The following is a 25,604-nucleotide window of genomic DNA, read 5'->3' on the forward strand; positions in this document are numbered from 1 at the left end:
TATTTATATTATTATTTATATATATATATATATTTATATATTATTTAATATATAAATAATATATTTATTATATTATTTAAATAAAGATTAACGAGCCGAGCTTAATGAGCCGAGCTTATGCGAGCTCGAGCTCAGCTCATTTACTAAACGAGCCTAATATTCGAGCTCGAGCTCGGCTCGTTTACTAAACGAGCCGAGCCGAACCGAACCGAACCGAGCCCTTAATGAGCCAAGCCGAGCCGAGCTTGTTTATAAACAGCTCGGATCGTTTGCAATCCTAAACAGTAGTAGCCAATGGCACTTATCAAACGTCTCAATAAACAAGTTGATGAAAAATGAAATGAGAAAGAAAAATCGTCACACTATTATTAATTTTTGCATGTATTCATTTTACATTAAGTTTTAATAATTATATGAGATTAAGATTTTTTGAGTTTGCCTTATAAACAACTTATGATAACTATGAGTGTGTGAAAATAGAGAGGGTAAGGCTCATAGAGTGGAGTGAGCCCTTGTACCGAACCAAAATTGTTTTCTTCTTTGGTGTTGTACGTGTGATTGTTTTTCTCTTTGCTATGTGCACGGTTGTACTTTTGTTTGTGTTCAGGGACGTGTAATGATACCAAACAAAACGAATCATCATATAGAGATAAACGACGTGAAACTTTGCCAGAAGCTTTATCAGCGAAACAATCTTCAATCGGAGTTTTGGGACTTTTTGGCTGATCTTCCAAGCCCGGCAAGTTTTGCTGCCAAGCCTTTTGTTACTCAGACCCTTTTCGCTCTGAGTTCCTTCATCGAGTAGTTGGTAGCTCCTTTTCCTCCAGTAGCTCTTGATGTTTTCAACATATGTTGCAGGAACAATGTCCATTTTTAGAGAGAGAGAGACAGACAGAGAGAAGCAAGAAAGCCAAGTTTGTGAGTTGGAAGATATAAGAGAGGGCCTTTATATAACATGTTGGAACTATCTGATGTAGGTTTTTTAACTTTGGATTGCTTTTCAATAAAACTTTTTTTCTTTTTTGCTAATAATGATGATAATAATAATATGTGTAAATTATATATTGAATTTTTTTTTTACATTTGCAGAAAATACAAGTAACTCTAAGATTTTGATATAATTATACTAATCTCTTTTTTAATAAGATTAAAAAGGATCAAATTGAAACTAATGCAAGGGTGAAGACACAAAAATAAGTAAAACAAAATATATATTTCTATATAAAATATATGAGAATATCATTTTTTACATGTGATTAATAAATTATTAGTGAAAGAGTGAGCTAAATGTTATATGAATTAAATTATGTCAAAATTATAAGAATTTATTTATTTATTTATTTATTTATTTATTTAATTTCTAAAAAGATCCGTGTAATCTATCTTATAAATATAAAAACTATATACTTCAATAATAATCTTAGGAATATAGATGTGAGACAAAGGTGGATTTCACGTGATGTGAGGTCCACATATGGGTCTTACCATTTTGTCTTATATTTGTGTTCTATTACATGGAACACATCTATATTGTATATCTATATTGATAGCACTCCTCTATACTCCAACGTCAACATGCAAATCCTACTTAAATGAGAAGTATAAGATGTTGACATGTAAATAATTTCTACTTGGACAATCGAGGAAACTACTTAAAATTTTTGAAGTAGTATCTTCAAAATTATTTCTAATAACTTGAATGATTACATGTTAATTGTTGATTTATTTAGACATCTTTCAATCAAGACCAAACTCTCTTAGGTTGTGCGATTAAATTTAGCTGTGTTACTCAATTAAATAATGAGATAATCATTGATTTTAAATAAGAACGACATAACAAAGGCAAAGAATGTGACATAAAGTTGGGATATAAAATTGAAATAAAGAATCTCATGGCAAATTAACCTAGTTAAGTGTACGAGATTTTCAGTTCCTAAATTTTAGTTAGGATTAGTTAATTGTTTGTGTTGAATTTTTTTTTTCCTCATCAAACTCATTTGTCTCTCTTTTTAAGTGGGAATAATGTGGTAGCAAGTTGTGCCGTCGCAAATGTTCCATCTTTTTTAAGTCCACTTTTCTTGTAGTGAAAGTTATGTTCAAATTAAGTACGGTCAATATTGTCAGGCTGCCTTGCCCAAGCAATGGATTAATAAATGAAAATTTCTATAATACACATTTCATTTTGGATTGTGTACTAAAGTCTATATGCCCAGTTGTGATGTTCTATTGAATAAATATTTGGTTCAATAGTAAGATTTATCATTAGCATTTTTGGTGGTGTGTGCTCCGGTGAAAAAATAATCTCTTTAGAAATTAAGATAAGTAGTATATATTTTATCTTCTCAAAACATAAAAAGGCCTAATTATATAAGTGTGACCTCTGCAACTAACCTTAATGGAGTTAAAACCTCATAAATTACCCTTAAGTAGAGCTATACAAAACCCTTTAACTATGTATGGTTTGCCGAAATTTAGAATGTTAGTCCTACTCGCTTAGATGGCTGACCCTGAGAAGAGTCGAACTTGAAACTTTGGTATAACACTTCAATATCTTATTACCACCCAACCACATCCAAAGAATAATTTATAAATAGAAACTTTTTTTTTTTTGCACATAGTATTTGACCATGGATATTGGGGATTTCATCACAAAACCTATGCCAATTAATTATAAGCTCTTTCTTTGGACTTGTTCAATCAATTAATAGTTGAATTTTTCTTAACTAGGGGCATGTATGTACTAATGTGATTTTCTTGTACAGCAATATTATATGCATAGAAGTAATTATTAAAAAATATATTTAAAAAATTAATATATAATTCAAATCCATTTTAAATGTAAATCCAGTAAAAAAAAATCTAAATTATAAAACAAACTCTCTATTCATTTTTCTTGTGCAGTTATCAAAAGAAGATCCAAACTTTCCGTAAAATTAATTTTTATTAAAAATATACCAGGGCAAATCAGTTTGATTGTCAAGAAAATGAAAGAACAGTTAAGAAATTAATCCTTTTATGGATGGATAACAGTTCACATTTTGACTAGCCTTATACAAATTAGGCACGTTAGGGATGCTAATTGTGCCGGTAAACATGAGCTGGCACCTAAGCCCGACTAATCGGTCAACAAATGGGCCTTATAGTGAGCTCAGTGGTTCACCCCTGGCCAGGTTGACCATCCTCTCTGGGCGTAGCCTAGCTCGATCAACTCTGTTCCTTCAACTGCTCCCTAAACCCATTTGTTCGGCACGGGACAATTGTGTCCAAGATTCCAGATGACCGAGCATTCGCCTTGCTCTTGGTCACCTGTGAATTCTGTTAGGGAAAATCCGTGATTCCCCACAAGTAAATCAATCAATGGGAATAAAAATTAATGCGGAAAAATTAAATCAAAAGTAACACAAGAATTTTTACGTGGTTCCCTCAATGTGAGGTACGTCCACGGGATCGAAATCCGATTCCACTATCAACTAAATAAGTTTCAAACGATTACAAACGAGACACTAATGGTCTCACAAAACACCCTTAGGTGAATTCCAAATAATCACAAATAAACAAGAGGAAAGACCTCACCAAATAGATGAACCAAATCTTCTGAACCAGAGTTGAAGAAGACCCAAAATAACGAACCAAACACCAACCGAAGATGCCCCAAAATTGAGCTTCACAAAAACCGAAATTAAACCAAATATTCCAATCTTCGGCACTGTTACCGAAAAATAACAGTGAGCCGCCACTCACCCTTATTTTGTTTTCAATGTTGTTCTTTGTATCACACGGCACAGCACACACTACACAATATATATATATATATATATATTGTTAATCTAGGGTTTTGTAATCAAGCCCTAATTGTATCCAAATTGAATTGGATCTCCACAAATATAATATATAAAAATATATTATACCTAAACCAAGTCAAATTGAAACTCTTTAACAAACCAATTGGGTCCCACAATCCAATAAGGAGGTATACCCAACAATTCTCCCCCTACCGACTTAGGTGGAGAGATCAACCATACCCGCCAAAGTTCGACACTTCAAATGTTTGTCCCTCGACAAAGTCTTTGTCAACATATATGAAATATTATCATCTGTGTGAACCTTTTCGAGTTGCAACAATTTCGAATCTAACACATCACGAATCCAATGGTATCTCACATCAATGTGTTTCGATCTCGAATGAAAGGTAGAATTTTTACTCAAGTGAATAGCACTTTGACTATCACAATAAAGCACATATTTTTCTTGCTTTAAACCCAACTCTTGCAAAAAATTCTTCAACCATAACTCTTCTTTGCAAGCTTCCGTAATGGCAATAAATTCAGCTTCTGTAGTTGAGAGAGCAACACATTTTTGTAATTTAGATTGCCATGCCACAGCTCCCCCTGCAAAAGTCATCAAATACCCCGAAGTAGATTTCCGAGAATCAACATCACCAGCCATATCAGAATCTGTGAACCCATCAAGCATCGGCTTACCATCCCCAAAACACAAACACACCTTCGAAGTCCCTCGAAGATACCTTAAAATCCATTTTACCGCTGCCCAATGTTCTTTACCCGGATTAGAGAGAAACCGACTCACCACACCAACTGCGTGAGCAATATCCGGCCTTGTACAAACCATGGCATACATCAAAGAACCAACTGCTGAAGCATAAGGAACTTTCAGCATCTCTTCCTTGTCTTTCTCACTTGTAGGACGTTGATTCGAACTAAGCTTGAAGTGACCCGCAAGTGGACAACCAACCGACTTTGCTTTATCCATATTGAACCTCTCAAGAACTTTCTCAATGTAGCTCTCTTGAGACAACCAAATCAGCCCTTTTTTGCGATCACGAACAATTTTCATACCAAGAATTTGCTTTGCCAGTCCCAAATCTTTCATAGCAAAAGACTTGCTCAACTCCAATTTCAACCTGTTTATCATGGTAGAATCTTGACCCACAATTAACATGTCATCAACATAAAGCAAAAGAATAATAAATTTACCATCCGGGAAATTTTTCACAAACACACAATGGTCCGAAGTGGTTTTAGTAAAACCATTATTCATCATGAAAGAGTCAAATTTTTTGTACCATTGCCGCGGGGCTTGCTTGAGGCCATACAAACTTTTCTTCAATTTACAAACAAATTTCTCTTTCCCTTTTTCCACAAAGCCTTCCGGTTGCTCCATGTAAATTTCTTCTTCAAGGTCACCATGAAGAAATGCGGTCTTCACATCAAGTTGCTCAACTTCAAGGTTCATACTTGCAGCCATGCCAAGTACAACCCGAATAGAAGACATCTTTACAACCGGTGAGAAAATTTCATCAAAATCAATACCTTTCTTTTGCCCAAAGCCTTTCACAACAAGACGTGCCTTGTACCTCAGATTTTTGCCATCATTCTTCAATTTGAAGACCCACTTATTTTTCAGAATTTTCCTCCCTTTAGGCAATTTCACTAAATCATAAGTCTGGTTTTCAAGCAAGGAATTCATCTCCTCTTCCATGGCCTTTTTCCAATCACCTTTCTTTGCATGCTCAATTGCTTCTTGATAGCTCTCCGGCTCCCCTTGATCAGAAATCAACACAAATTCATTGGGAGGATACTTTCTTGAAGGTTGTCGGTCCCTTGTAGTTTTTCTTAACTCAAGTTGTGGTGGTGGTTCTTGAGTTGGATGCTCTTCCTCAATTTCTGGCTCAACTTCATTAGAATTAGCATCATCCTCTACATCTTCAATAGGTGGCTGCACATCTCCCCCGTTTTCATTATCAACTGAAGATGAAGGAGATGAATCCATGTCAATGAGATCACTAGTTTTTGGCTCCGGTTGATCACATTTGCCAAAGTCTTCAATTGTTTGGTCTTCAAGAAACACAACATCACGGCTTCGAATGACTTTCTTGTCGACCGGATCCCACAATCTATACCCAAATTCATCACGCCCATAGCCAAGAAAAATACATTGTCTTGACTTGCTATCAAGCTTGGACCTCTCATCTTTTGGAATGTGAACAAAAGCTCGACAACCAAACACTCTCAAGTGCTCATAAGACACATCTTTATCGGTCCAAACTCTTTCTGGAACATCACCATTCAATGGATAGGAAGGAGACAAATTGATCACGTCAACCGCTGTCTTTAATGCCTCACCCCAAAAGGATCTTGGCAATTTAGCTTGTGAAAGCAAACACCTTGTTCTTTCCACAATGGTGCGGTTCATCCTCTCGGCAACTCCATTTTGTTGAGGAGTCTTCTTAACTGTCTTTTGGTGCCGAATACCTTGGCTGCGACAATACTCATCAAATGGCCCAATGTATTCACCACCATTGTCTGATCGGATGCACTTCAATTTTTGCCCTGTTTCTCTTTCAACCATGGCCTGAAAATGCTTAAATACTTCTAAAACTTTATCTTTAGTTTTTAGTAGAAAAGTCCAAACTTTCCTTGAATAATCATCAATGAAAGTAACAAAATAAAGTGCACCACTATGTGTTCTAACTTTTAAAGGACCACAAACATCCGAATGAATCAACTCCAAAACATTTTCTTTTCTAGAAGCAACATTTTTATGAAAAGAAACTCTATGTTGTTTACCGGCCAAACAATGAACACAAGTTTTAAGATGTGTACCTTTCAAACCGGGTAGAAGCTCTTTCTTGAACAATACTTGCAGCCCCTTTTCACTCATATGGCCAAGCCGCTTGTGCCATAATTCAGTAGAAGTATCTTCTTCAAGTGCATTGACAACACCTTTACAAATTTTTCCTTGCATCGAATAAAGTGTATGAGTCTTCTTACACTTAGCCACCACCAAGGAACCCTTTGTGAGCTTCCATATTCCATCACCAAATTTGTTGTTGTAGCCTTCATCATCTAGCTTCCCGGTAGAGATCAAATTGAGGCGAATGTCGGGAACATGCCTCACATCTTTAAGCAACAACTTGCAGCCCAGATTTGTTTCCAAGCAAACATCACCCATGCCAATAATCTTGGACAAACCTTCATTACCCATTCGAACAAAACCATAATCTTCTTCGGTGTAGGTAGTGAAGAAATCAACTCGAGAAGTCACATGAAAAGAAGCACCGGAATCAATCACCCAATTGCTCTCTTGGCCCACGAAATTGATACAATCATCTTCACAAACGACCATGAGATCACCATTGGTAGTAACTGCTGTTGTGTCTTCTTGCTTCTTATCCACACTTTTATCACGCCTTTTCTCTTTGTTCTTGAGTTTTCGGCATTCTCGCTTCATGTGCCCTTTCTCATGGCAATAATAGCACTCAATGTCTTTCTTTGAAACAGAACCATCTTTTGATTTGTCACGGCTTTGATCACGACCATGAGGAGTCTTACTCCTCCCCCTTGTTTTGCTTCGGCCTCTCACAATGAATGCTTCCGAATGAGAGGAACCTGCTGATTTTCTTCTAGTTTCTTCATTCAACAGGCTACTAGTGACTTGGCCCATTGTGACAACTCCATCGGGCGCTGAATTACTGACGGTCACAACCAAAGTCTCCCAACTTTCGGGCAAAGAACTAAGTAGCATCAAAGCCTGCAACTCATCATCAAAAATAATTTTCATAGAAGCAAGTTGGTTAACAATACTCTTTATTTCATTCAGATGTTCCGGAATAGGGCTGCCCTCTTTATATTTTAAATTAACCAACTTACGAAACAGAAAAGCTTTATTTGTGGCTGATTTCCTATCATAAAGGCCCTCTAATTTTTTTCCATAAATCATGTGCTGAAGTTTCAGTAGCAACATGATGAAACACACTGTCATCAATCCATTGACGGATAACACCAACGGCTTTTCGATTAAGCCTATTCCAATCATCATCTTTCATACCCTCGGGTTTGCCACTATCACCCTCAATGGGTCCATACAAATCTTTACAAAATAATAGGTCCTCCATTTTAGTTTTCCAAGTTACCCAATTGCTTCCATTGAAGCTAGACATACGACCCACATTCCCCTCCATTGATTTGCACAAAGAAATAAATCCAAATAAACCGTAAGCTCTGATACCAGTTGTTAGGGAAAATCCGTGATTCCCCACAAGTAAATCAATCAATGGGAATAAAAACTAATGCGGAAAAATTAAATCAAAAGTAACACAAGAATTTTTACGTGGTTCCCTCAATGTGAGGTACGTCCACGGGATCGAAATCCGATTCCACTATCAACCAAATAAGTTTCAAACGATTATAAACGAGACACTAATGGTCTCACAAAACACCCTTAGGTGAATTCCAAATAATCACAAATAAACAAGAGGAAGGATCTCACCAAATAGATGAACCAAATCTTCTGAACCAGAGTTGAAGAAGACCCAAAATAACGAACCAAACACCAACCGAAGATGCCCCAAAATTAAGCTTCACAAAAACCGAAATTAAACCAAATATTCCAATCTTCGGTACTGTTACCGAAAAATAACAGTGAGCCGCCACTCACCCTTATTTTGTTTTCAATGTTGTTCTTTGTATCACACGGCACAGCACACACTACACAATATATATATATATATATATATTGTTAATCTAGGGTTTTGTAATCAAGCCCTAATTGTATCCAAATTGAATTGGATCTCCACAAATATAATATATAAAAATATATTATACCTAAACCAAGTCAAATTGAAACTCTTTAACAAACCAATTGGGTCTCACATTCCAATAAGGAGGTATACCCAACAAATTCATGATGCTCGGCCATGCCATAAAAAAATTGCATGGTTTATGTGCCACATTGACATTAGTCACTTCAAAGACACGTGGATGCCACCGGTTGGATCCATGCTCTAATGAATAGGCAGACGGGAGGGAAATGTTGGTAGATTTGCAACTTAATTTGAAGTGTTAATTGTTGATTATTACAATTAAAAGTGAATGAATCAATATAGAATTTAATAAAAATGAAATGGTTTTAAGTATAATTAATCCTATTTCATCAATCTGGCCAAAAAACCAGTGAAAAAGTATAAATTGCAAACTATTTTAGCGGGAAAAAAATTAAGCAAGAAAGAAGAAAGAAGCTGCTGTGACCCCCCCAAAAAAATTAAATAGATGTGATTAAAAAACTATATAAAGTAAATTAAAATTTTAAAACTTCATTTGGCTGGCAATTTTAAGATAATATTTAGGATGATCTAGTCTAAATGAACTTAAACAATAAATAAAAAATTCCAACTCTCAAAGAAAACCTAATGTGAGAGAATATATTTAAAATAAATTTGATTCATATAATTTTATCCATTTTCCAGGCTTTTTTCAAGCTCCCTAAGTTGATTGCACATTTGGAAATTAACTATTTTAACAAGTTTTTTAGGCTTTTACGAAAAATGTATAACAAGAGTACAGATAGTGATGTAACAACTTATAGTGTTTTTTGATCTTTCAGCTATTTTCTTCACTTGCCAAACGAGACTAAAGTGGTTTTAGTATTCAAATTCTCTACACAATCAATATAGACAACCGACAAAAGACTCCACACCACCCTACACCATTCTCATGCTTCAATACAATTCCCATGAGAGGATAAAAAGAATAATTTTATAGATACTAACACTCCCAGTGAATTTATTAAAAATAAAGTCATCAAAAAATAATAATAATACTTGAACATTCTCAGTGATATTTGGACACATGCCTACTTAGTAAAATTTCTAGTAAGAATTTTAGTACATGGAGCATTTGATGGAGTAAAAAGCCAATGTTGCATTCAATTAACAAGACAATAGATAATGAAAAAAGCAGGACAATACTGTGGTATAAGTAGCTGAAAACATATAAATCTATGTTGCATGTACAACTCTTTTCATGTAAATGAAACCAAGCACACTTCACAACTCATCCTACAGAGGGTATGCACATCTAGTGATATAATCATATATCTATTTGTACCCTGCAATCGAAACCTCGAAGTCAATATCTTCTCCCACTTTCCATCTCATCTAGGATTGGGCTCGTGTCCCTCAGACTGATTTCTGACATTGTCATGCCTTGGTGAGGCTGGCTATATACATTACGGTTGGCATTGTTGGATGTGGACTGAGTGGTGTTCTGGGAATCTGCCAATATTTTAATAAAAGCATGTGGAAACGCACCTGCATCCAAAATGACAAAAGGAGCAAAGACGTGTGAATTAAGAGAGTACTGATGCAGATGATGCTTGTACACTACTCTAAGATGAAGATGAAAAAGAAAAAAAAATTAAAAATGCTACAATAATTGCATATGTAAAATTTGTTGCGTGTGCATGGAAAATGAATGGTATCAAAAGGAATAGCAAACTATATCTCAAAATGGGATCCTGTACATGGAACTCTTACTATTTCAATTGGTATAAATAACATGAGATGTTTCCATCATCACACAAGGATGAGTTATATGGGTCGGCTAGCTTTCTGCCATATTATCAATAAGATGCAATGAGCATTCTTCTCAATTTCTTCTTTCTATTTTCCTTCATTTTAAAAACACTTTCAATTGGAATGAAATTGGTGCTACAAAATGTGTGGTGAATCTCCACTAGGCCCAAGAAAGTCTAATCCTGATTGAGCTCAAAGAGCATAAAACCATTAAGCAATCAGTAAAAAGAGCAGTGGTTATACCCGACCAAATGGTAATTCAGACAAAAGAAATTTTTTTTTGAACTGAATTCAAACAAAAGATGATGCCAAAAAATTGAATAAGAAGTGCCCAACAGCAGAAACAATGGTCATCTAAAGAATTAAAAAAATAATAATAATTATTATAATTGTTTTTTGATCAATGTGCACACCCTTTCAAATGGTGCACATTATAAAAAAGTTTAGATTTTTTATGATGAATGTTATGATTGTTTGTGATGTGTGTTATGACATTTTGTAATAAAGTTATAAATAGCGAATTTATGACGTGCACCCTAAAATTAGGAATGACAATATTATGATATTTTATGTTTTTTGTTATGACACTTTGAGATTTTGTTATGACATTTTTCAGTGGAAAAAAGTTATGACATTTTGGGTTTAAGTTATAAAATTTTGTGAAAAAGTTATGAAAGCATACCATATACACCTCTTTGAGGATGCACATTGCAACATCTCCCAAAAAGGAATGATGATAAGGCATCCGCTTACAAAACGAAAATGAAAGTAAGAACTACATAAGCCAAACAAAGACTATCTCAAGCAAAAATCTACATCACACACACCGTCAACCAATCTCTAACTAACAGAACTAATGGAACCCCCTTAAAGAGAGAATTCATTGAAGTCCAAAAGGAAGTTAAGTGACAAACTTTATCTCACAACCAGTTCATTTCCCGAGATTTATCTTAGAACTACTGCACATTTTTTTCCAATCATAGAACCCAAAAAGTTGCAAAAACGGCACAAGACCATAAGCACTTTGGCCCTCTTCGAACCTCCCATAGCATGAAATTCAATTAGTAGCATATGCACACTAATAATAATAATAATAAAAGCTGAAACAGTGGAAGTGACTTTGACCTAAGAAAATAATAATTCTAAAATGGGGAGCAATAACCGAGTTCTGGTCAGCAGAATATTAAATATTTTACAATAAACTAACACACTACAACTGACCTAAGAGTTCAAGATATGCTTAAATTAAACACACAACAATGAAAAAAAATGGATCAGTGTAGGGTAGAAGCTTTAATAAGAGAAGACATTTGGGATGCAAAAGTGATGCAACCTTTCACTGAAATAATGTACATTGACAATAACCAAATACTGAAAGCCGGAATACAGATATGAAACTGGGGAGAGGGTGAGAAAGAAATGGAACAGGTTTGAGTAATCAAAGATTACAATCCGAATCTCCTCAGTATTTTAAACTAGGAAATAGAGGGAAAAAATAAAACCACTAAAAATAGGCAAATATCTTGCTATTCCCCCTTCTCTAGAATTAAAAACCAATGACAGTTGGAATTTGGAAGTAAAAATACAAAAAACAGTCTTTCAAGGAACAGCCTCCAGTAATCACCCTTACTTACCCAAAAAAAATCAATGAAGAAGAAGAGGATCAAAGGGAGAGACTATTAGATTACATAAATGTTAACGATGAAATTACTTGGCCCAAATTCCAAGACAATCCAAAATTCATGATGATAGATGCAAGTTTATCATGAAAAGAGCTGTGGAAGCAAAACTAGGAGACGACAAATGACCTCACAGTGAAGTGCAAAAACTATATGTTCAAAAGGGACCAACTCTGTTTTAAAACAATCCTCCGCCATGGTCTTTTGCTGTAACATTTTAACATAGGACCCATTTCTTTAACATAACTCCAATAACAGCTTAAGGTGTCGTGGCCACCTAACGTACTAAAGTTCGCCATTTATATTCACTTCATTTAGAGAGCGAAGATTAAACCCCATCCTTCCAAAAAAGATTAAAAATGACTTGAATTTTTCTTTTCTTTTCTTCTCTTTCAAAATCTTTCACAAACCAGTTTTGAATGAGAAAGCATAGAACAAACCAGTAGATAATCATAAATATAACACAGCTCCTTACTAATTAACATGATCTAGAACCTTGCCTAAATACTCCTCTTAGATTGTAATAAAGAAGCTTTCTTCTCTAGCAATTTTACACTAGAAGTCAAACCCTACTGAAAATTTCAGAAGGGTAGAATTTAGAAACAATACAATGGGAGACACTCTCAATAAAATAGTTTTGTTTCCTAAATGAAAACCAAATCTTATTTCAATCCTATAATTTACTATCTGTGCAAAAGAAATCACTCATATAATGGGCACAAGGTGGAAATCTAAACTAGAATGACAGACTATATAACACAAAAATACAGATTCAAAATAGCAAACAAACAGGTACAAAAAAATTTCTAATATATCAGATAGATTAAAAATGCATCTTGCCAAGCATATCCTTCCCCCCCCCCCCCCCCCCCCCCCCCCCTTATTTTCTCAAATGCATGAAATTTCTATTGAACATGTATCTGGATGTCAATTCCCATATAGTTGTATTACAGACCTATGGTTGTAAAGAGATCAAACAATTGAAAATAACAATGTTTTGACACAGTAAGGACATACCATCCATGTCATATGGGGGTGGAAAGAATTGCAAGTAACAAAATGAAGCAGCAGTCAATCCTGCACACAACAACAACAACACACACACACAAAAAAAAAAAAAGGATAAATGATAAGCAAGCAATGTAAACAAAAGAAGAATAAGTTGGTAAGGGAAGATTCTATCGACAAATCACAGACCTATAACAGCTGAACCAAATACATCCTCCCAATAATGCCAGTAGTCATCCACTCTTGAAATTGCCACTAGAACTCCAACAAGTAAGGGCAGAACACTGACACAAAGCTTTGCAACATGGCCTCCACGATCAAATACCCGGATTTTCCCCGACAAATACCATGTGAGAAAACCCATACCCGCAAAAGACCCTACATATATCAATTACACAAGTTCAAATAAGCTTGTGTTTTTATGTGTACCAGGGGAACAGAGAACAACTTTATATGGAAAAATAATTATGGCATATGCACAAAGAGACACCCATTATTTCTGCATTCCAAATGCATGAAAAGAAAGAAAGAAAGCACTCACTCTCTGCCTTATGGGATGATTCATATTCAATGAGAAGTGAATCAAAAGTCCCCTAAAATCCAACAGATTCTTCTTTAATATTATGAAAACACCACTGGATCAGTAAATATGGCACATCCAACCACCCCATTATGAGCGGGAGAAAAAAATTAATGCAGCAGTTGCAAGCTGTGTATAACATATAAAACACATAATTTGTAATAACATAACCATGTGCCTTCCATGTTAACTGCTGGTCTGCCAATTACAGTCTTATGTTCCAAGCTATGAAGCAGGGACATTTGACACGAAAAGCACAATGCCAACACTCAAATTTTCAAAATATGTAAGACACAACACGCGGAGAACACGTGCAAAATATATAATTTTATATATTTATTATATGACATATATATATATATATATATGAATATTTAAGTCCGACAATAATTTTTAAATTCTAAAGGAAGAATTAGGTATAAATTTACATTGCTTCTATTTTATCATTGTATACCAAGTTATCTTATTCAAACTTGTAATACGTTTCATGTGTGTCTAAGTATTGGAAAGTGTTCGATGAGTGTTAACTTGTGTCATGTCGTGTCGGTATCGGACATGGCGCTTTACCTTCTTAAAAGCATCTATGCTTCTTAAGTCCCAAGAAACTTACGATGAGAATAGCTTGTTGCATAGGAAACTCAACAAGCTTCAATCCCAATTCCATGCAATTGGCTATGCAGATTTATTTTCTCCAATTAGCTCTATTCAAATTCATATTCTTCAAAATTAAGGGCAATAATGTCCTTTCTCACCCCTTCAACCTATGCCATCCTTGACCTTCCTCTTGTCCTCTTAGCACATTCAACTAGAATCAAATCACTCTTCCTTAATGAAGCCTTACTAATGGCTTTCCCTCATCCTATCTTTAATTGATGCCACTTCTAACTCCACATGAATCCATTCATTTCTTTCTCTTTCTTTTCTTTTATGGTCACTCGTCCATCTCAACATTCTCCTTTCACTTGCACTCATTTTTTTAATAATTATTTTATAAAAGCGGCACCAAGAAGTACGACCCGTGTACAAAGAAGATAAAAAGAAAAGACATATGTCAACTATATATCCAAGCTTTAATCAAAAAACTTTATAAAATCCAAATATTGGTTCAAGGAGGGATCTACTCCATGTGAAAACCAACAAAACGAAAGATAATATTCTACTCTTCAACTAAAAAATTGGATTTTCAATCCCTTCAAAAGCCCTACTTTGTTCTCCCCATATAATCCACATCAAAACGAGCAGAGCACCAAACATCACACCTTCTCCAATGGGGGGCGTGACATAAAGGTGGCCAAGAAGATTCCCCCACCCCCCCACCTCCTAGTCACTCGTGCTCATTTTATTAACATGTTTCTTTACTGCCACTATATTGTATCATAAAACATAAATGGCCTTATAACCACCTATAAAACTTTTTCTTCAACTTAGCAAAAATTTGACAATGGCATAGTACTCCAAGAAGCATTTTTTTTTTCATTTTCCATTCTAAGTCTGTTGTCGCAGTCTCTTTAATATCTATTCCCTTATGGATAACTAATCCAAGATGTCAGAAATAGTCATACTTCGGTTATTAGAACACCAATTGTCCCAAAACAAAAAAAAAAGGACCCAACAATACATATCTAGCTCTCCAACACCTTCCCTCACGTGCGACCTTGTCTTGCACGTGGCCATGCGAGAATCCAAACATGTACGTTAATGGAATGGAAACGGGAAAACAAAAGCAAATAGACAAACTTGAACTAAAGGCCTCTTCTCAACTGAGTTCTAATACCATGTTCAAACACCAAATGTCCCAAAAGCTAAGATGCTAAGAAAGGAGCTCAACAATGCATATTGTTTAAGGCAACTATATAACATTTGAGCTAAAGGGTTAGTATACACATAATCAAGAAAACCCCAATAGACATACAGCAAAACAAATTATGCTTATAAAAGGAACAGTGTTGCAAAATCAGCAACAAGCTATATATACAATATTTATTATGTCGCCTGTAATTTTGCTACTTACAAGACACATGCCCGCTCGGGAAACTTTTGTATCCTTCCTTGATAACACTTTTCTGTCCAGTACACATAACATTCCTTGTGACATTATTAAATACCTAAACATGACATGCATGAAAGTATTAAATAATCTACAAGAATAAAACCTAATTATATAAATCTGAGGAAACATAACATAATAACTTAATAAGAAAAATAAAGCAGTTGAAGAGGTCTCACCGCTTTGCCATTAGGGAAGCAACGCCAAAAGAAGTCTGGACGAGGCCGACCAACAGCATCTTTGATTGCATCAGTTAAAACTCCAGTTATAAGTACAGAAAATAGAAGGCCTGAACATGCATACAAAATCAACATATATCATTGCATTACAATAATAACATATAAATATCTAAGACTAGAATAACAAAAATCTTCGAAGGGTAGAACTCTACCCAATACGGCATGATGGAAATCATAAACATCCCTCCTAATGAAGTAGTAGACAAGAATGACTGCAAAAGGCAACAATACAGCAATCACCTGTTTCAAGAAGGGAAGAAAACCACGCCTCATTTTAGGTTTATCATAGAAGTGAATATCCTTCACACTATCTATCAGACCAAAGTTTTCCATGCATAATGTCTCTTAAAGTGCACATTTCTTATCAAAAATAAAATTCAAAAAAAAAAAAAAAAAAAAAGGTACACATACCCCAACGGCCCAAACAGGGACAGTATTGGGTTTCAATGGGTACTTTAGGCCTGTGATCATTTCCTCTCCCACAAAACGATGAAATGGTTCTATAATAATCAAAACGACTTCTATCGCCACAAGAAGCAAGAGAATTAGCCAATCATACATATGGGTCTTTGCCACTTGAACTCCATGGGATCTTATCGTATATCTTATCGTATGAGCACCTGATTGACCCACCGGCATCTCCACCAAAATCAAAATGTATGTTGGTTGAAATAGTTTTGAAAACCCTGATGCAAAACCTTCAATGACAACGGAGTGAGGGTGCATATAAAATGGTTCACAACCAACCTTGTTCCATATAAATATAACAGAGACAACAAAGGCTATCTTTTAGAAAATGAAAATAAAAAAGACACACAAATAACATTTGTATCTATGCTTCCCACTTCAATAATAGACAAGAATCAATTGTGTTTGAACCTTACTAACAATTTTTTATGCATCAACTATTAAGCATATTGCACAAATACAATTAGCTCACTATAATTGTGTTTGAATTATTGGCTATATCTCTATTGACTTTGTAAAATCAAATCAGGTTCAAAGCAGCACCAAAATGAATGTGTGATATGCTAAGCATGAAGCATGTATTCTAATGTGACTCATCCAAATCAGGCCGCAACTTGGTTTCTACAAGCACTCAAAATGATTCCAATTTACCTGATGGCTGATGATTAAGGAGACAACCAGCGAGTGAATTCTTATTCTAATGCTTTTAGCTTACAATTTTCCTCTATCAGAGACACCAAGAAGCATCTAAAAACATTCATATACCCTCCCAGTCCTTACCAACATTGCAACAACAAATATCAGAAATTTAAAGTACAATTTCGAAACCATTAACATTAGGGTATTTGGAACCTTTCAATTGTTTTTGTTGTAACATGTACACCATCATTTAATGGTGTAGTAGCTTAGTGTAATAGCATAGCACCTATATTGAACTTTCAAACAAAGTCACATGTGTTAGATATGTAATTCTTTTCTTTTTTTTTTCTTCTCTTTTTTAAGATTCCATTATGTTATTTTCTATCATTATAAAATTATTTATTTTTAGTTTTTGAAATTTGTAGGTAACATATCAATGTATTGCATATTCCTCCAATTGGGTTTTGGAAATTGGCCCAATCCAGCTAGACCCAGATTTGTCAGGAGCTAGGCAGGCTTGGACCGAGCAAAGCCAAGCCAACCCAACCCAATCCATAGGAAACTAGTATGAGTCTTTTTGCTAGCCTATCGGTAGGGTATTAAATTTTTTTAGTAACTATGGTCCCCAAAACAAGAGTTTCTTTCCAAAAAAAAACAAAAGTGCAACCATGTCTTTGAATGCGCTCCAAAAGAGAATTTGCTAGGATAGTAGCATGTTCTAGTAAGGGGTGACCATTGGTTCAATGGTTAATACTTGGCCTAATAACCTTAATGTTATGGGTTCAAGTCTTGGGGCCATCACTTTGTGCATTATGCCAAAGGTTAGGTGTGTACTCAATCTTTCCCCTCCCAAACACACATTAATGTGTACTAATTGGGCGTTATTTTTTTAGTAGCATGTTCTAGTAACCATAGTTGTCCAATCAATAATTGTATAGTGAATTGAAATCCTAAATTTGCGAATCGTGAATCAAATAGAACAAAAAATCATAAGATTCAACACAAACTGCAAAAAATAATGTCAAACAATTGAATATATGAAATATATAAAAATTAATTGATTTTAACACACATAAATTGTAATACAATAAATCTTATATAAGGGACATGATTAGTCGCCTAATTTGGGAAGATAATACGATCATAGCAAGAGATGTGGATTCGAATCCCACCAACTATAAATTCTTTCAAAACCATAATATATTCTAACATTCAAAAAATAGACCTAAAAACCCTAAATAGAGTATAATATGAAGGAAGGGTAATGAGAACCTTTATTTTAAACCTTAAACACTTTAATACGTGTGTAACTTATTTTTTACAAAAGTAAAAAAGAAAATTGTAGAGCCATTAGGTTTGAATTTAGAAGGGGGGGGGGGGGGGGGGAAACCCACAATGGTTAAGAACCTATCGGGTCTAGATTGGATGGATCGGATCCTACCAAACCCTCTCATCACCAAAAGAACATTAAACCATGCATATTTCATTTTTTTATTACACACTCTTATTTGGGCATTTTTTTTTTTTGAAAAAAAAGAGGTAAAAATGAGTCGGAACCCATCAAACTCAATAATTTCTAGAAAAACAAGAATTAAATCCTGAATCATGCAAATCACTATCAATTCTATTCCAAAATAGATTTTCTTGTAGATTTGTGTCAATCTATGCACGAATCCTAAGTCATGACCACTATGCTAGTTACTTGGGTGTCGAGTGTAAGAGCTTGTTTTGCTAATTAAAAGAAGTTAGTAGCAAATTGTGGCAAGCCTTTTGTACAAAAATAAATATGGTTTTGAGTTTCTTGGGAAAAATTTATAGAACACTGAATCAGAGTAATCTGATAATAATCTGGCCACTTGCTGGCGTTCACACCTGCACTGTCTCTTAAGTTTAAAATCCTATCCCTATTATACATATAATGTCACTATAGATTCAATTTCCCAATTGAGATGGGGCATTTGGCCTAGTGGTCCATATAGTTGTCTCTTGAACGGTGACAAAATCAAAGATTCAGGGTTCGAGTCGATAGAGCAACTGGGGCTCGTTCGTTATAATTTAACTTACTGACCCACTAACATCTTATGGTTTGCCAACAAAAATAATAAATAAATAAAAATTCCAAATTGTTACAGAAACAACAACAAAGTGTCAAAAAAAGAATGGAAAGAATTATTTGACTTACCAATCAATGTGATAGATGTCATGTATATATAATATATTCATGATACAATTTAGGAAACAATATACACAAGATAAGATTCCTAAAATCAAAATAATTCATATTCTAATTTCCATATTCAAGCATAATATTTTGATTTCGATATTCAACCCCCCCCCCCTCCCCTCCCTCCCTCCCTCCCCTCTCAAGCTAGCATGAAGATATTCAACAAACGCAGCTTGTCAATGGAAGACTAAAGCAAAGTTGATCCTACAGATTTTGTGAACATATCTGCCAACTGCTGAAAAGAAGAGACAAAGGATAGACGCACAATGTCAGTCCGAACCTTTTCTCGAATAAAATGTATGTCAACCTCGATATGCTTGGTACGCTAAGCACGGAACCAGGGGATAACACAATGACAGATTTGTTATCACAAAATAAAGAGGAAGGAACAGTCTTCTCAAAACCCAACTCTGCCAGAATAGAGCGACTCCAAAGAATCTCATATGTCCCATGTGCCATAACTCGATACTCAGCTTCTGCAGAAGACCTAGAAGCTACCAGTTGCTTTTTACTTTTCCATGAGATAAGATGATCACCATAGAAAATATTGAAGCCAGAAGTGAAATGCCGATCAATCTTAGATCCTGCATAATATGCATCAATAAAACAGGAGAGCCCATATTAGAAACCAGCGGTAAAGAACAATCTCAAGCTAGGAGTAGTCTTCAAATACCTCAAAATATGATGAACCGCGTCAAGGTGCTCTTTACGAGGTACATGCATGAACTGACTCACGACACTAACTGCAAATGTCAAGTCAGGTCTAGTGTTGGTCCAATAAATGAGGTGTCCAACAAGACGCTTATACAGGCCTGGGTCATCCAACAACTCACCGGACTCTGATGTGAGTTTGACATTAGAATCCATAGGAGTAGAAGCAAGTTTACACTCTAACATACCAGTATTCTAAAGCAAGTCAAGGGTATACTTTCTTTGAGACAAGGAGATCTGCTTCCTTGAGCGAACCACCTCAATTCTCAAAAAATATTTGAGACATCGTAGATCCTTAATATCAAAAGTTTGGCCTAAGTCCTTCTTTACTTGACCAATGCCGATAGAGTCATTACTTGTGAGAATAATATCATCCACATAAACTAACAAGATTATACACTGACCTATAGAATTCCGATAAATGAAACAAATGTGATCGGAGTGGCACTGAACAAAACTCATAGATATAATAATAGAATTGCACCGACTAAACCATACTCATGGAGACTGTTTCAAACTATACAAAGATTTGCGTAACTAGCACACTTTTCCCGAATACTTCCCCTTAGCCCGAAAATTGGGTGGAGGAGCCATGTAAATCGTCTCAAGAAGATCTCTATAGAGAAATGCATTCTTGACATCAAGCTGATGAAGAGGCTAAGAATAAGATGCTGCAAGGAAAATAAGGAGACGTACAGAAGTAAGCTTGGTGACAAGGGCAAAAGTGGCACCAAAATCCTTGCCAGGAATCTGTGTAAAACCTTTGGCCACCAAGCGGGCTTTGTAACGGTCAACTGAGCTATCAGCGAGGTACTTTATGGTGTGCACCCATTTGTAACCAACTATGCCTTCCCCATGAGGTAAAGATACAAGATCCCAAGTGTAATTCTGTTCTAAAGCTGCCATTTCAGTCTGCATAGCCACTACTTATTTGGGATTCTGAAAGGCCACAGGCACAGAACGAGGAATGGACTCCGACTCAAACTTACCAAGAAAAAAACAATAAGAAGGGGAAATCTTGTCATAGGAAAGATACTAGGAAGTAGGATAATTAGTACTACTCAAATAACTCAAACGATTTGGATGACGTCGATCCCGATGTGGATTACGACGAAGAGGTGGAGGAAGAGGAGGAAAAGGAGAAGAGTTACCTGACCCAGAGATCAGAGAGGTGGCAAGGGGGCTGAGTTCGTGGGTAACGGGAGTATACTTGCAATGGGAGAGGATGTGAAGGTTGAGAAAGAGGAAGGGGGACAACGTCATTCTCAACCTCGTCCAAGATGATCACCGGGCAAATAATAGAAGTAACAGGAGGAGAAGTCTGCAAAGAAGGGTCAGTACCAAAGAAAGCAAGATCCTCACAAAATGTAGCATCCAAAATGTGGTGAAAGTTACGAGACACAGGGTCATAACACCTATACCCTTTGAACATGGAAGAATACCTTAAGAAGATATAACAAATAATTTGTCATCTAACTTTATGTGAGTGGGACTCTGATTTTGAACAAAACAGGTACACCCAAAGACACGAGGTAAGAGGGGAAACAAAGTGGTGGTGGGCATAAGGGTGTGAAATAGAGTGAGTCCATGCAACACACAACTAGAGGTCCTATTAATGAGGTAAACAACAGCAAGGACAGCCATATGCCAATAAGACTTGGGAACATCTATACCCCGAAGAAGACACTGGACAACAAATATAATATGACGGTTTTTGCGTTCAGCAATACCACTTTGTTGAGGGGTCTGAGGACAAGTAAGTTCTTGAAGAATACTGGTTTGATTGAGATGAGAACGAAATGCATTAGAAATATATTCCCCACCATTATCAAAACGGATAGTTCTAACAACTGTATGAAATTGAGTTTTAACTATCTATAAAAATTGGACAAAAATGGAAAAGACGTCAGACTTACGATGAAGTAGATAAACCCAAGTGCACCTAGTGTGATTATCAATAAAAGTCACATAATATCTATGATCAGAAAAAACAGTGACAGGGAAAGGACCCCAAACATCAGAATGTATAAGATCAAAAATACCAGGAGCATAAGTCATATGAGGGATATAGTTAGTAGGAGTATGCTTAGACAACTCACAAACCACACAATGAAACTTAAAATCTTTGCAAGCTTTATTAAATGAAGGAAAAAGTTGATATAAATACCGAAAATTAACATGACCCATACGAGCGTACCATAATTCTAAAGTCTGAATATTAAAAACACAATACATGGAAACAGGCAGAACAGAGGCTTGAAAATTAGCTAAGGAAGAAAAGAAGGCTCATTTGGTGGATCCCCAAAGTAGTATACCCCATCACGCTCATAGCCCTTGCCAAAAATTCTCTTCGAACTCAAGTCTCATAAAAGGCAAGAAGAGGATAAGAAGATGACAGCACAATTAAATTGTTTGGCAAGACGACTAACGGATAAGAGATTATATGCAAAAATTATAACATGTAAAACAGATGATAATGTCATGGTAGGAGATAAAGACACTACACTCTTATTACGAACAGAGGATAACGAACCATCAGCAAGACACACAGATTGGGCAATAGTAGTAAGGATTGGCGAAGAAAGAAAGGAAAACTCACCCGTTATATAATCATTAGCCCCAAAACCTAGAACTCATAAGAGACTAGCAAACCAAACATGGAAAGCAATAGAAATACCTATTGCAAGGATGGCAGCAACAGTGGTAGATGATGGGCCAAGAGAACTGGCAGAAAGAGATCTAAGCTGAACCTGAAACTGACCAATTTGAGTCTGTAATGCCCATAAATTAGGGAGATGAGGAGACCCAAGAGCAGGAGTAGCGGAATCCACTAGAGCCACAGTGCGACGGGTGTTAGCACCATGAGGACGAGAGGAACGTTACCTTAACTCAGGACGAAGTTTAAAGCAACGAACCTTAACATGACCAGAAACGCCACAATGATGACAAGTAACTGGACCAGTAGAACCCCGAAAACCAAACTTTGCAGCAAGAGCCATCTAATTAGATGAAACTGGAGACAGGGGAGAAGGATTCGGTTAAACGAGACGCCTACGACGCTCATCACTGTCAATAATGGCAAAGGCCTTATAAAAAGATGGCATAGGTGATGTGTTTAAAATTTGAGTTCGAAGGAATTCAAACTCAGAGTTTAAACCCATTAGAAACTGGTAAGTATGCTGGCGAACAAGGCGTTTAGACACTATAGAGGCAGCATATGCTAGTAACTCAGTCAAGGGCTCATATTGAGCCAATTCTTCCCAACAGGCCTAAAGGTATCCAAAGAATTCTGACATAGAAAGACCTAAGGTAGATTGGGAAGCATGAGCAATATCCTGATAGAGCTCAAATATGCGAGCATCGTTATGAGCATGAGCATACATCTATGATAAGGCATGCCATAGACTGAGAACTGTGTTGCAATAGAGAAACATGTGATAAATATGATCTTCCATGGAGTTGAACATCTATCCCAAAATAGTACAGTTATCAATATCCCACTGTGCACGGGTAGGATTTGTTGCAATAGGCTGGGTAGTGGAAGATAAAAACCAATGAGTTTTCCCTTGCACCCTAAATAGAGTTTAAGAGAGCAGCTCTAGGTAGTAAAATTTTTTCCATTCAACACCACACTCTTAATACGATGAACAGGAGTGTGATGAGAAAGAGAAAAATCATAACTAATTGGGACAAGCTTGGTGGGTATATCAACAAAGGATTGATCAGTCATGGTTGGAGAAAAGGGGCTGAAAAATATACAAAGGTAGCAACACAATCCAAAAAAAAATAAAAAGTCAGAAAAAACTCACCGGCTTATCCAAATAGATACTACTGAATAAACCCAACAGCCCAAAAGAATAAAAGGACAGACAAAAAGGCTTAATACATCAATCCAATCACCCCACGAAGGGGGAAAAAAACAGCCACGGACCACCTAAAAAGGCAGTCGAAGCATGTAAGACCAGACCAAGTCTGGTCGACAGACCAGAGCCTTGGCAGGGATAAAGAAGGCCTGCCGAGGTGAAGACAAGGAAGGAGAAGGGCTGCGGAGGCTGGGCTGAGGCTGTCAGAGGGAGAAAAAGAGCTGATGGGTGGTTGAGAGAGAGATGGCTAGGGACGCTCTGATACCAAAAAAAATGGAAAAAAAAATTATTTGGCTTACCAATCACTAAGGTAGAGGGCATGATAAGATATAATATATTCATAATACAAGAAACAATATAGTACAATCAAAATAATTCGTTTCATATTCAAACATAGTATTTTGATTTCTATATACAACATCAAACAAACAAAATATGTAAGTATTCAACTAATATTAATGTACAGATCTTAAAGCTGTGTTTCTTGTTTTTTGGTGTGTGGTTACTTTTATATAGTTAAAATACACAAAATAATTCCACATTTCAGCCTCTTCAAATTCAAGAAATGCCTAAAATTCCTGAGAAAAAGCAAGCAAATTAAAACCTCAATCAATAGGTTAGATTTCCAATTTTATAACATGGGTTTCGATGAATAATGAAACTTCACAGATTGAGAAAGAAGATTGTCACTGCAGATTTTAAAAGTTCATATTGAGAAAGAACAACGAATAGAATTTTGTAGCTTTTGGGGATGAACTCACCTGCAAGAACAAGAATGAGATCCCGCGTTGGCCAAAAACTAGAGAGAGATAGAGAGAGAGAGAGAGAGGGGGGGGGGGGGAGCAAAGGACAAAAGAGAAGATTTTCTCCTATAAATGGAGGATATTTTCTCCTATAAATGGATAAGACCGAGTATAACGGGAATTTGGCCCTAGGATATTTGGCCGACAAAAGATTGAAGAGACAACTATTTGGTCATCTGATATTTTCTCGAGACAATTTGGCCATAGGATATTTTCTCCCATACGGCCGACAATAGAAAGAGACGGAAACATAACGAGAAAAATAAAATAAAATATAAATTTAATTACATTATTATCTCTTAAGAAGAAATTTTAAAATATAAATAATTTTTTTAAGTTTGCTCAATTTTTAATTTTTTTTGTATTTTCAAATTTTTTATATTTTGAAATTTCTCTGATTTGCTCACAAATTTTTTTTATAATCTGTTTATAATTTTCTTTATGTTTTGACCAATTTTCTTTAGTTTGTTTATAATGCTCTTACTCAAATTAATAATTCAATATGAGTTTGCCTATTAGAGTAGTCAAATTGAGCATGATAATAAATTTACATGAACAAATATATATATATATATATATATATGCATTCCTCTAGTTGAGGAATAATAACAAACAAGCAAGATTTGTGAAGTGAAAATGAGGCGAGGCAATTAAGGTTATCTAGTTGGAGTTGGTGGCGGAGATGTTCCACCAAACGATGGAGCTATTGAATTTGCTAATGTAGAGAGTGGGAGGTTGGCTTAGGACGATGACGATGGTGACTCTGTGCGATAAAGGAGAGATGGACCATATGTACGCAATCATTGTTAGAGAGAGAGACAGTTGAGTGTAAGTGGGTTAGTGGTAGGGGTGTGCATAATACCGCCGAAACCGCCGAAACCGCCAAAACCGCACCGTACCGCACCGCCAAGGCAAATTCGTTATTATTTGTCAATTGAACCGCCGGTTTTTAGTAAGAAAAATGGCAAATT

General features: G+C 35.8%; 1 protein-coding gene across 7 annotated transcripts; it reads right to left on the bottom strand.

Annotated features, from left to right (window-relative positions):
- Positions 1-9,552: 9,552 nt before the first annotated feature.
- Positions 9,553-24,868, bottom strand: LOC114292422 (lipid phosphate phosphatase 2). Of its 7 annotated transcripts, none has more exons than XM_082870868.1 (9): positions 24,592-24,740; positions 19,537-19,840; positions 16,337-16,611; positions 16,078-16,165; positions 15,866-15,975; positions 15,651-15,744; positions 13,249-13,437; positions 13,069-13,128; positions 9,553-10,108 (listed from the first exon to the last, which is right to left on the bottom strand). In XM_082870868.1, the coding sequence occupies exons 3-9, from the start codon at positions 16,562-16,564 to the stop codon at positions 9,927-9,929; spliced, it is 951 nt and encodes a 316-aa protein (XP_082726994.1). In that variant the 5' UTR covers positions 16,565-16,611; positions 19,537-19,840; positions 24,592-24,740; the 3' UTR covers positions 9,553-9,926. The 7 variants fall into 7 exon arrangements, with proteins under 7 accessions (XP_082726994.1, XP_082726993.1, XP_028092196.2 ...); XM_082870867.1 differs by having other exon boundaries at positions 19,930-24,697; XM_028236395.2 differs by having other exon boundaries at positions 16,337-16,623; positions 19,930-24,697.
- Between the last annotated feature and the right edge of the window lie 736 nt (positions 24,869-25,604).

This window comes from Camellia sinensis, chromosome 5, assembly GCF_055761805.1.
Source record: "Camellia sinensis isolate YWXY chromosome 5, ASM5576180v1, whole genome shotgun sequence".
Classification (NCBI taxonomy): Eukaryota; Viridiplantae; Streptophyta; class Magnoliopsida; order Ericales; family Theaceae; genus Camellia; species Camellia sinensis.

Excerpts from the sequence above, each read along its gene's own strand:
- LOC114292422 (XM_028236394.2), bottom strand. The coding sequence starts at position 16,564 with ATGCCGGTGGGTCAATCAGGTGCTCATACGATAAGATATACGATAAGA. Across the intron at positions 13,438-15,650 it reads CCCGAGCGGGCATGTGTCTT|GGTCTTTTGCGGGTATGGGT; the intron begins GTAAGTAGCAAA and ends TGATATATGTAG. Across the intron at positions 10,109-13,068 it reads ACCCCCATATGACATGGATG|GTGCGTTTCCACATGCTTTT; the intron begins GTATGTCCTTAC and ends TTTTGGATGCAG.